The sequence below is a fragment of the Lynx canadensis genome, chromosome F2 (genome assembly GCF_007474595.2).
Source record: "Lynx canadensis isolate LIC74 chromosome F2, mLynCan4.pri.v2, whole genome shotgun sequence".
In the NCBI taxonomy this organism is placed as follows: Eukaryota; Metazoa; Chordata; class Mammalia; order Carnivora; family Felidae; genus Lynx; species Lynx canadensis.
In genome coordinates, this window is record NC_044320.2 from 41,993,600 (window position 1) to 42,007,060 (window position 13,461).

General features: G+C 38.6%; 1 protein-coding gene across 7 annotated transcripts in view; it reads right to left on the reverse strand.

The window, feature by feature from the left end:
- Positions 1-13,461, reverse strand: part of ESRP1 (epithelial splicing regulatory protein 1) — a 65,785-nt gene that overhangs the window by 3,518 nt on the left and 48,806 nt on the right. For 2 of the 7 annotated variants that reach the window (XM_030304316.1, XM_030304312.2), the window contains exons 14-15: positions 12,463-12,613; positions 7,726-7,835 (exon numbers count right to left, since the gene is read on the reverse strand). The exons of 1 other annotated variant lie outside the window; for it this stretch is intronic. In XM_030304316.1, the coding sequence (XP_030160176.1) occupies positions 7,761-7,835; positions 12,463-12,613 (226 nt within the window). In that variant the 3' untranslated portion in view covers positions 7,726-7,760. The remainder of the gene's footprint in view (positions 1-7,725; positions 7,836-12,462; positions 12,614-13,461) is intronic. 4 more of the 7 variants (XM_032591923.1, XM_030304313.2, XM_032591924.1 and 1 more) reach the window with 2 other exon arrangements.

The window sequence follows — 13,461 nt, forward strand, 5'->3', positions numbered from 1 at the left end:
CCATGGGCCTGTTATCAGAGTCAATAAATAAAACCTTTCCCATTCCCAGCTCATATTATCATTCTAATAAGAAACCAATGTAGATGCTGAAAACTATACCTTCATATTCTGTGAAAACGTAGAAAAGTCTGAAAAAAATGAAAAGTTTAGCTTTCTCAAGCCTGTTTTTTTTCAGCTTATTTTGAGAGAGAAAAGCAAGAAAGAGTGCACGTGCATATGGAAGGGGCAGAGAGAGAATCCCAAACAGGCTCTACACCCTCAGTGTGGAGCCTGATATGGGTCTTGAAGTCCCTGAGCTGAAGTCAGATGCTTGACTGAGCGACCCACTCACCTCTGAAGCCTGCTTTTTTTTTTTTTTTTTTTTTTAGTGTTTATTCACTTTTGAGAGACAGAACATGAGCAGGGGAGGGGCAGAGAGAGGGGGGGACACAGAATCCGAAGCAGGCTCCAGGCCCTGAGCTGTCAGCACAGAGCCTGATTTGGGGCTCGAACTAACAAACCGTGACATCATGACCTGAGTGGAAGTCGGACGCTCAACTGACTGAGCCACCCAGGTGCCCCTTGCTTTTTAATCCCAGTAGTATCCAATGGAATTTTAGTGTTTAGTAATCAAACTTTAGACTTCAAGCTGTTAACAAAAGACAAACCCCACAAAACCTTCAACTCCCCCTCAAAACAACAAAAACCCCCAAAACAAACAAAAAAGAACGAATGTTTCCTATTTTCCCTTAGCTGCAGAAAAGAGTAAAAGTATAAAGAAACTATTATGCAAAGACAATTTTGAAGTTACAACTGCAAATATTCACAAATCTCTTTCCTTTCCAGTAAGATCTGTGTTAAAAAATGTTTTTTTGTACACGGACATTGAAAGTACCACGTACAAAGAAATCATTTAAGAAAACTGGATTTCACCAACTGGGGTTACGTCTTATGAAATGAAGCTAAACCCCTTAAAAACCCTGCAATTCTGATTAGTTGTAATATTTTATTTCCTTGTAGTAATTTTGACATCTCTTTTCTAAAAAAATTAAGTCATTTGTGAGATTTCTTTGTTAGGACAAAGAAATAGTTTCTTTTTCCTTATATAATAGGTAAAATAAAACCCATAACTCAGATTCTCTAATCAAAGAAAAATGTTTTGATAGACTTTTTGTCACTTAAATCACTAATCGGCATTTAGGTAGCTGTTGCTGCCCACTATTATAAATACTAGCTGAAAGAGAAAGAAAGTAAAATCTTGTTTCATTTTAAAATCTCATTTATCCAAGAAACATCTTGAATATTTTGGCCAGAAACTAAAATATTAGTCACTATATTGGTCCAAACAAATAATTATATAATACAAAAGACATATCATTTTTTAAAAATTTAAATCCCAGTTAGTTAACATATAGTGTAATAATAATTTCAGAAATAGAATTTAGTGATTCATTAGTTACATATAACACCCAGTGCTCATCCCATCTCAAATCCTCCTTAATGCCCATCACCCATTTAGTCCATCCCCCACCTCCCACCCCGCCAACAACTCTCAGTTTGTTCTCTGTATTTGAGTCTTTTATGGTTTATCTCCCTGTTTTTATATTATTTTTGCTTCCTTTCCTTTATGTTCATCTGTTTGTATCTTAAATTCATCATAGGAGTGAAATCATGTTTGTTGTTCTCTGACTTATTTTGCTTAGCATAATATACTCTAGTTCCATCTGTGTTGTTGCAAATGGCCAGATTTCATTCTTTTTGATCACCGAGTAATATTCCAGTACATGTACACACACACACACACACACACACACACACACACACACACACAGCACATCTTTTTTATCCATTCATCAGTCGATGGACATTTGAGCTCTTTCCATAATTTGGCTATTGTTGATAGTGCAAGACAGATAATTTTCGAACTACAAAGTAATCTAAACTATATACTTAAGAGGCCAGGTATAAAAGATACTCTCCAAATGAAAGCTGCATGGTTTTTGTTTGATTGTTGGGTATTCTTTTGTTTTTCCTTAAAACCTAGCTGTTGTGAAAATACCAGGCTTAACACATCACAAGAACTTCCAAAAATACCCAGTATAGACAAAAGTTCTCACAAAAAAAAGCAAAGGAAAATGTGAACACTTCATCTTGGACCTCCCTGCCTCTAGAACTGTGAGAAATTAGAGGTTTGTTATTTATAAAACACCCAGTCCATGGAATTGTGTTACAGCAGCCAGAATGAACTAAGACATTCAGCAAATGATCAAGATTACACCGCCAGTAATGTTATGTAGGTAATAGCATCCCAGATATTATGTGATAGGATGCACACTTCACCTCCATGGTATTATTCTTTCCCAATACCCATTACCCCAGTATAATTGCCAAAAAAGCATCTAACAAATTCAAAATCAAGGATAGCCCACAAAATACCTCAAAAGCAGAATACCTCAAAATTGTCAAGGTCATGAAAAATAAGCAAAGACTGAGAAACTAACATGGACTAGAGGATACTAAGGAGACAGGCCAAATAACTGCAACATGGATTCATAGATTGGATCATGGAACTAGATCATGGAAATGAAAAAGAACATTAATGGAAAAATTGGTGAAATCTGAACAATGTCTGGAGCATAGATAATAGTCATCAACATTGCTTGTGTATTGATTATTGTAATCATAGCAATAAAGTAGTTATTTGTCTATATGCAGAACTTTATAGTTTGTAAAACTTGCTTACGCTCATTAACCCACCTGATTCTTACCTAGAAAAGTTAAGTCACATATGAAGAAGTGATGTTATGTGCATTTTACAGAATAGGGAAATGTTACCTCTGAAGAACTGTCTCTCCATATGTATGCAAAATGTTTATAGCCAAGCATTTGTTGACAAATTTATGAGCTGGTCCTGCCCCTCCACCCCCCCCAACACACTAGGAGAGTTACACTTGGAGCTTATGGTGAGGGAGTTGGGGGTACAAACAAGAACTCTGGCCTTTTGAGGAGGCATTTTTTTCCAGACAGCCATCAAACCTCCTTCCCAAGAGGGCATCTTCAACAGCTTGTGAGCAGTAGTTGGGGATCTTTTATGATAAAAAAAGAGGCATACCTAGAGCAATTCTTGGGTTAGCTGACAAATGTTGGCTATATAAGAAGGCAGAATACTGAAACTTCTTTATCAGACCTTATCATGGGCTTTGGCTACCTTTATCTGACTCCATAACCAGTAATGGCATCATGCTTTCAATAAATTTTTCAAGTACTGTTACTAGTTTCCTGTCATTGCTGTAAAAAATAATGTAATTTGATGACTTAAAACAGAAACTTCTCTCACATATCTGGCGGCCAGAAATCAAGGTGTCAGCCAGGATGTACATCCTCCAGAGGCCCTAGGGAACAATTCTTTGCCTTCTCCACCTTTCAATGGTTGCAGGTGATCCCTGGCTTATGTCTGTATTATTTAAATCTCTGCCTCCATGGTCATATTGCCTCCTCTTCTCCTGTGTCCATCTGGTCTCCTCCCCACTGCCCTTTTTTGTAAGTAGGCTCCATACCCAGTGTGAAAGCTTGAACTCATGACCCTGAGATCAAGAGTCACGTGCTCCACTGACTGTGCCGCCCAGGTGCCCCTATTTCTGCCTCTTTTATAATTGCGTTAAGGGCCCACCCACATAATCCAGGATAAACTCCCCTCAAGATCCTTACTTTTTTTTGCCAGATAAGGTAATAGTCACAGGTTCCAGGGATTAGGATGTGGACATTTATTTGGGGCCACCATCCATCCCACTATAAGTACTTACTCTGCCAGGCTCTTATTTGCTTAGTAGAAAAGAGCACCAAGATTGAAACTCAAAGTGATGTATCTTTAGTCAGCTTGGTCATTAACCGTAGGACTCAGAAAGTTACCCAGCCTCTCTGGGTTTCATTTCCTCATCTGTCACATGGAGCCATGGGTACCTGCCCTGATGCCTCACAGTGCTGCAATGAGACTTAAATGGCACTGGAGATATAAAATTGCTTACAGAGCATAAGGCATTCTAGTGATGTTTAAGAGATGACTAGTGATGATAAATTTGATTATTAATATAGATGATGAGAAAAAATATATAGGCACGAGAAGGTTAAAGGGAAATAAATGGGGTCCAAATTGCATAAGGAAGTACAAAAAAGAATCTGAAAGAAAATATTCATTATGGTTATTTCTGGAGGGTGGAATTATTAGTGACTTCTTTGCACCTGTCTGTATGTTCCAAATTCTTTACAATGAGCACACAATACTTTTATGACCCTTACCTCCCAGGATCGCTGAGATCATTAAATAACTGATAACTTAGCCAGGTGTTTCAGCCAGTACTCCATGTGAATTTTTTAAAATTTCAATATAAAAGTAGATCAATCTAATTTTATAATAATAAATGCAAACACCTGGATTTTAACAGAGCACCTGATATTTCTATCATGACTTCAAATATATAAACATAAGATAGAATCAGAGTTGAGTAATGGTTATAGTCAAGTTAGGACATTTCTCATATAATAACAAAAAGCTGAGGTGCCTGGGTGGCTCAGTTGGTTAAGCATCCTACTCTTGATCATGATATCTTGCCATTGGTGAGATAGAGCCCTGTATGGGGCTCTGCACTGACAGCCCATAAGACTACTTGGGATTCTCTCTCTCCCTCTCTCTCCCCCTCCCTGTCTTGTATGTGTGTGCATGCACACATGCTCTCTCAAAGGAACATTTTTAAAAAAGAACAAAGTTCCACATCTAGTCATTTCTTCTTTTTCTTTTTAAAGATTTTAATGTTTATTTATTTTTGAGAGCGTGTGTGCAAGCAGGGGAGGAGCAGAGAGAGAAGGAAGGAGACGATCTGAAGCAGGCTCCCCACTGTCAGCACAAAGTCCCACGAGGGGCTTGAACCCAGGAACCCCAAGATCATGACGTTGGGAGTGCCTGAAGTCAGACACTCGACTGAACCATCCAGTCACCCCTCTAGTCATTTCTCATTCAATATATTCATTTTATGATATAGAAGAGTATGCTTATCATGTTCATAAACAGCATTAAGAAGTTGAATAAAGAACATTTCAAATGACGAAGTATGGATCAAAAAGAGTATCAAAAGGCTAGAATAATGTGCTCTCATTCCTGTGAACTAAACTAGAAAATACTCCATACCCACTGCAAAGTATCTGGGCACAATGTTCTTTAGTACCCAAGATATCTTGAAATCTCACAGAAAATAGCAGAGAATCATCACTTCCATCCCAGAACTGGGGTTTCTACAACTTCAGAACGAGAGCCTAAGACCCCAATTGTCATTTCTCAAGGACAATATTGTACTATTGGCAACCACACTTTCCAATTTAGAACTCATATAGTTAAGGTCCATAGGGTCCTCAGCCATGAAAATGGTAACAAAATTTTATTTTATTTTAATGTTTAATTTATTCTTGAGAGAGAGAGAGAGAGAGGGGGAGGGAGAGAGGGAGACACAGAATCCGAAACAGGCTCCAGGCTCCTAGGTGTCAGCACAGAGCCCGACACGGGGCTTGAACTCACAAGCCATGAGATCATGATCTGAGCCAAAGTCGGACGCTCAACTGACTGAGCCACCCAGGTGCCCCAGTAACAAAATTTTAAAGTGGCATACCAGGAAACCAAATCCAACAACAACAACAACAACAAAAAATGAAGGAATTAAGTTACAGCAATTCCTGACCATGTCCCCACAATGCCATCTCTAGAGCAAGCTCACACAGAAACCCAGTATCCTTTTTTTCCCTTCCAAGTATGCATGTATGTGTGTATTTTTTAAATGTTTATCTTTGAGAGAGAGAGGGATGACGCTTGCAAGTAGGGTAGGGGCAGAGCAAGAGGGAGACAGAGGATCTGAAGTGGGTTCTGTGCTGACAGCAGAGAGCTTGATGTGGGACTCGTACTTATAAACTATGAGATCTGACCTGAGTGGAAGTTAGATGCTTAACCCACTGAACCACCCATGTGCCCCACCCCACCCCCGAAGTTTTTATTTAAGTTCAAGTTAGTTAATGAAAGCCAATATCCTTTAAGAAAAGGTTACCAATTAAAAAACTATTTTCAAAAACTATCAGGATTCCTTTACTCTAGATTTAGACAATGAACCTTAAAAACATTATGCTAATGGGGGTACATGGGTGGCTCAGTTGGTTGAGCATCCAACTTCGGCTCAGGTCATGATCTCGTGGTTGACGAGTTCAAGCCTCGCGTCGGGCTCTATGCTGACAGCTCAGAGCCTGGAGCCTGGAGCCTGCCTTGGATTCTGTGTCTCCCTCTCTTTCCACCCCTCTTCTGCTCATGCTCTGTCTCAAAAATAAACATTAAAAAAAAATTATGCTAATGGAAATAAGCTAATCATGAAAAGACAAATATTAGGTTATTCCATTTTTGAGTTACCTAGAATAGTCAAATGTATAGAAACAGGAAGTAGAAAGGTACTTGCCAGGGTGTGAGGGAAGAGGGGAGTGTCAGTTTGAGATGATGACAATAGATGGTGGTGATGGTTACATAATAATGTGACTGTACTTAATGCCACTGAACCATACACTTAAAAATGGTTAATTTTATGTTATGTATACTTTACCACCATTAAAAAAAATGAAATGGGAAAAAAGTCCACTCAACAGAATTACCATAGGACTCTGTGATTCCACTCCTAGATACATACCCAAGAGAATTAAAAAACAGGTACTCAAATCTTTGTACGTAAATGTTCATATCAGCACTATTTACAATAGCAAGAAGGCAGAAACAATTCAAATGTCTATCAAAAGAGGAATGAATAAAAAATGCAGTCTATCCATACAATGGAATGTTATTCAACTATGAAAAGAAAGGAAGTACTGATACAGGCTCCAACAAGGATGAACCTCAAAAACCTGGGAAGTGAAAGAAGCCAGACACAAAAGGGCCACATATTGTAGGATTCCATTTTTATGAAATATGCACTAAAGGCAAATCCACGCAGACAGGAATGGTGTTTCCAGGGTCTATGGGGAAGGAAAATAGGGAGATATGCTTAATGGGTTTGGGGTTTTCTTTTGGGGTGATGAAAGTGTTTTGGAACTAGATAGACGTGGTGGTTGCACATGTTATGAATATACTAACTGCCACTGAACTGTATACTTATAATAATGATGGATTTTAGGGGCGGCGCCTGGGTGGCTCAGTCAGTTAAGTGTCCTACTTCGGCTCAGGTCATGATCTCACTGTTCGTGTGTTAGAGCCCTGCATCGGGCTCTGTGCTGACAGCTCAGAGCCTGGAGCCTGCTTCTGATTCTGTGTCTCCCTCCCTCTGCCCCTCCCCCACTCATGTTCTGTCTCTCTCTCAAAAGTAAATACATGTTAAAAAAATTTTTTTTTAAATGGTAGATTTTGTTATGATTTTTACCTAAATTAAAACAACAACAAAAAAGCATACCCAAACTGTATTCCACATTAAATCTAGCAAATGAATTTCTAAATTGACAAGTTTTCCCTTACCCCCAAATAACATACAACTACGATCCATAAATGTTTCTAAGATACGGTCTCCTTGGATGACACACTGAATTCCAGTCTCCCAATTCTTCCAGAATCTCTGTCACTCCTACATCATACTAAAGAAAAGGGGGAACTTCTTACACGACTCATAAAAAATACATTCAGATTCTCGATCTCTATTTGGCCCTTTATGATTGAGCTTTCACATCATAGCGCCTTACCTTCTTTTCTGAGGATGGTCTAACTGCTGGGGCCCTTAAATACAAACCCATTCTTTGGGTAGAGTCCTGGCCTGGTCATTTGTGTGTACAAGTCCATCATCGGCTGCGTACTACAATGCAAGTTAGAACAAACAGGATCATAAGATGGACAAACTGCCACTATGGACGATTAGCATTTCAACTGAATAGATCTACGGACAGTACTATACGACATTTAGAATGTAGGAAACAAGCTCAAATGCTGGTAAGAGCCACATATGTAACAACTAATCCCAAGTCACCACTTCCTACTTAATAAAACCTTCTTTTAGGGAAGGGGTTAGTTAGAGTGAACACAGGGATAAAGAACCCATAACACAATAAACAACAAACACGTCAGATCGTGCTAACAGTACAGTTTCCATGATATCACAGGTGTGACTAGATATAAAATAGTTTGAGTACCAACTATTTGCAAAGTATTGTCCAATAAGCCCAGCATCTGCAAGCAACTCTGTGAACTTTAAATATTGTATTTGTAATATCAACCTAATTCTCTCAGGCAGACAGCAGATAAACATAATAGCGGCGAGAGGCTTAAAGAGATACTGATTAAAGTCAGTATTCTGAGAAAAAAACAAAAACTAAAACCATTAAAAATGCAAAGCATTAACAGTAAAGGATAAAGCAAATGGCAAATCAAGTTATAAGAATTATGTAAGGAGACCAGAGAGTCCAGAATAAGAGGCCCATCAAATATAGATACAGGTTTATTTTCACGACCAGAATGACATTCTCCTGATCAAATATTTTCATGGTAGTTTGTCTTCATGTATTCAGTCCTCATTCTATAAATCTCATTTACCAAAATGGGCCCAACCCAGGCACTTTAACTTTATAAAATCACAGATTTTTAAAAAGTTTACCTATTTATTTATTTTAGTCTTCCCTGCACCCAACGTGGGGCTCGAACTCACAAATCTGAGATCAAGGGTAGCATGCTCTTCTGACTGAGCCAGACAGGTGCCCCTACAAAATTACAAAATTGACAGCAGAACCCATGTCCTGCATTTTGTTTTGGACATCAGAATTCTTCCCTTTTTGTAAATCCTTGCCCTCTCTGGCTTCATACCCCCTTCCCCACTACCACCAAGTGTGAAGTATAGAAAAATTATGTCGAAGTAGAAGGAATTTTGCTAAGGGTAGGAGAAACATATATCCAAAAATTATGTTTAAATATGTTTGTAGGAAATGACATATGCCATTATTATCTTGAGATGTTTTTTAGAAGGCAGAATCGGAAACTATCAAGAGATTTCACTCAACCAATTATTACTAAGTATTTGCTTTATGAATATATTACATAACCAGAAATAAAATGAAAACCTCCCAATACATCAACAGCAATGAATACACTATAAATAAAGGTAAATACAAAATATACTTAGGAGAACACAGTTTTAAGTCACACTCTACTGATTTTGTCTTATGGTAAATCTATACCCAATCTGGATTCCTATAGCTAGGGACTATTACCAAAATAATTGAGGACAGAAAAAAATAAGAAGACACAGACTCTTGGGGCACCTGGGTGGCTCAGTCCCATAAGTATCCAACTCTTGATCTCAGCTCAGGTCATGGTCTCAGGGTCACGGTTTCAAGCCCTGTGTGATTCATTCAATCAAGCTTGTGATTCATTCTCTCTCTTTCTCTCTTTCAAAAATAAAAACTTAAAAAACAAAACCATTAAAAAAAAGAAAACAAACAAAAAAATAGATATGGACTCTCAAAGACTGAATGTATGAGCCTTCATGTAAGAGTGATATAAAATTAGGATACAAAAGATTTTGGATTTTGTAACTGCCTTAAAACTCAAATTACTAAAGACATTGGAATAATTTGATATACTTAATTTGATAAGTGAGGTTTATATATAATCTTTTTCTTTTCTTTTTTTTCAAGGAAGCTTTATGCTCAATGTGGGGCTTGAACTCACAACCCTGGGATCAACAGTCGCATGGTCTACTGATTGAACCAGACAGGTGCTCCTAGTTCCTATGTAATCCTAATTGGTTGATCCAGGTCACGAACTCCAAGCACTTCAGCAATGAAGGCCAAATTCCTTGAGATCAAATAATTTTGTACGATCTTCTTACTTCTGATTATACCAGATAACTCTACTCCAGCCTTCAATGATTCCCTAGAAGATACTAGAAGATAAACTGCTATAAACTGAAGTTATTTTATCTCAACTTTGAAGCACATCAATCTTGTAGCTATAAATCTAGAAATAACTGCTTTTACTTGTTTCTGGTAGAATACCCACAAAAGCCAGCCAGAGAACACTTCATAATAAGAGCAATTTTGCTTAATCTCACAACCAATTTATGTGTATGACCTCTTAATTCTAGTCATTGCAAAGCTAAATGTTGACCAGTCAAAACAAAATAGAAAATTAATTGACTTCAAAATAGAAAATCAGCTGACTTTTAGAACCTGAAACTTTGCTTGTACTTTCCAGAATTGGAAAACACTGGGAGAAAACACGAACTCAAAAGTTTATTAAGCAACCTCCTCAATAACCTTCAGTAAAATTCTCTATTCCTTTCAGAATCTCATGAATCTTATGTGAAGTTTAGAGTAACTGTCCCCCCCCCCCCCCCCCCGCAAGAGCTCCCAATAGGCAGCATAATGGTTTAGGGAAGAAGCAAAGTATGTACAATAGTCCCCCTTATCAGCAGTTTCAGTTACCTTTGACTGACCAGAAGCAAATGATCCTAACACAATCCTAACACTACATCACGATGCGTACGTCATTCACCTCACTTCATCTTACCACACAGGCATTTAATCTTTTCACATCATCACAACAAGGGTAAATGTAGTACAGTAAGATATTTTGAGAGAGAATGACCACATTCGCATCCCTTTTATTACAGTTCTGCTTTATTATTGTTAATCTCTGTCTTTGAATTAGAATTTATCACAGGTAGGTAGGGATAGGAAAAAAGAAATTACAGGGTTTGATTCTATCTGCAATTTCAGGCATCCACTGGGTGTCTTGGAATGTTTTCTCCCATAGATAAGGGGAAAAGATCTACTGATCTCTAAAGACCTCTTACTTCCGGTATGAATGTGTTAAGCCAGGCAATAACAAAAAATAACTTTTGTCTAACCTTCATTAGATATTCTTCATTTGCCAGAAAATACACTTTTAATTTTAAAATCCCATAAGAACATTACAATAACTTGGTAGGCTTGGGGCATCCCCACGGAGATAATTTTAGACGAGCTCCACAATCCTCCAGGATTCATGGACGCCAAGCTTGTAAACCCATTCCAATGGTGAAACAGACTCTGTAGGTATAATCCTTACAACTCTGTACTGTAAATGCTCAAGGCCTATTTTAGGTTTGATGATTATGTCCATAAATACTTCTCGGCTCTAGAGACTCAAGCAAAGTTCAGCTTCAAGAAGAAAGATAATTTTTGCTATTAATACAATAAAAGAGTTTCAAGATACTGATTTTTAGGTATTGCAAGGAAGGAATTTGTGTTCTAGGTAATTATGGGATTCGAGGAAAGAAAGCTCTCTGCTCAGAGGAGAGGCATTGCTCACTCTTACAGAGCTCTTATAGAGTTTACCAAGAAACATCTCATTTCGTAACTTGAGTCGGAAAACAATTGATGGACATAGGCAGTGGCAGAAAAAGTTGGTAAGAGCCAACATTCGTTTCACAAGAATTATCACAGATCATTTCATATAAGGCTCACCAAATATCCTACAGCTCATTTTAATGAGTTAGCATCTAAAGATTCATTGAGTCTCCTTTGTTTTTTCCAGGTTAGGTAGAGAGGCCTTGACTACTTTTTACATACTCAAATTGCATGTTTAAGTACTTTTTTTTTTTGGGGGGGGGTAGTCAAGAATTAGAGGAAAACTCCTTCTTAGCCAATCCTATTCTAGATAAAAAGACCCACATTGCTGTGTGCCCTGAAGAGCTTTCCCAAAGTAGCCCAATTTTCAAAAAGAGCACCAACAGATTATATTGAGACAATTAGAGTAGCCTGGAAAAGTCCTAATCTTGTCAAATGGGTGAGTTTGAAAATAGCACTCAAGGGGCGCCTGGGTGGCTCAGTCAATTGGGCGTCTGACTTCGGCTCAGGTCATGATCTCACAGTCCGTGAGTTCAAGCCCCGCGTCGGGCTCTGTGCTGACGGCTCGGAGCCTGGAGCCTGCTTCAGATTCTGTGTCTCCCTCTCTCTGACCCTCCCCCATTCATGCTCTGTCTCTCTCTGTCTCAAAAATAAACATTAAGGGGCGCCTGGGTGCCGCAGTCGGTTAAGCGTCCGACTTCAGCCAGGTCACGATCTCGCGGTCCGTGGGTTCGAGCCCCGCGTCGGGCTCTGGGCTGATGGCTCAGAGCCTGGAGCCTGTTTCCAATTCTGTGTCTCCCTCTCTCTCTGCCCCTCCCCCGTTCATGCTCTGTCTCTCTCTGTCCCAAAAATAAATAAACATTAAAAAAAAAAAAAAATTTTTAAAATAAACATTAAAAAAAAAATAAAAAAAGAAAAAGAAAATAGCACTCAAAACTAGTCCCCCTGACTTTGCCTCTGGTTCTTTTTGCCTCTATAAGCAAACCTATTAGCATATGTACACATGAGGTTCAGAAAATCTGCTCTTTCCTGGCTGCATTCTTTAGGCAAATCAACTTAAGTAATAAGGGCACTGTGTATTTTCTTCTTCAAGCTACTGACCTGGTAACCTTGGAAGAAGTTAAGAATTTCCTTAACTCCAGTATTGTAGGCCAGGCCCTGCATTCTGACCACCGTGCCAGGCTGTGGAGGGACACCGCTAAGATTAGCAGCTGTAGGGAAGTAGCCAAGACTATTGGGCGAACCTGGGGGGCTAAAGGGAGAGAAAGCACAGTGAACCAATAGGAATAGACAATGTCCAATATTTATTCTAAAAGCATCAGTTATGTAAGGAAACAGACTTCCTCAAGGTGATCTTTCTTAGAATTCTCAGTTATCTCTCCCAAGACAGGTAAGAATACCATAGCTAGTCTGTCCCACGTTTCCACAAAAGTCCAAAGTTGAAAAGCAAAAGGGTTAATACAGACTTAAGTGCAAGTCTTCCCCAGAGATCCAGTTCTCAGATTCTTAAAGGGACAGGAAAGAGAGAATTAAGCCTTCGTAGTCACTCAACCACAAAGCGCCACTTCCAAAGCCCAGCTCATTGATGATTAACTGGGTAGTTGCCAGGAATAGTTAGGCATGAAAATGCATGAATTCAAAGCACTAATAGGAACCACAGCCACCGTGACCAAAAGGAAAAGAAAAAGAGAAAAAAATCCAAAGTTATTGCTCCAAAGAATAGACGGTTCTACCCACATATACAAGCAATTGTACAGCATAAAACACAAAGTACTATAGCACTCATGAATTAGTTCTTCCAACCTTGATTGGAAAAAAAGGTAGCGAAGTGGGTAAATTGGAAGGGATGCATAACAAGTTAAATCAATCACCATTAACACAAAGGGAAAATTGATGCTTGTGTCCTCTCCATGCTATCTGCAGCAATTACCTCTAAGAAGAACAAGCCAAGTAAATACATAATTATTCTTTATGTGGCAACGCAAGTGATTACCGTATTTTGAAATTAGTTTCACCCTACCCCCCCTACCCAATTTGTTTTCCATCACAGTGGCCAGATACCCATAATTGAAAATACATAGAGAAAAATTATAAAGATGT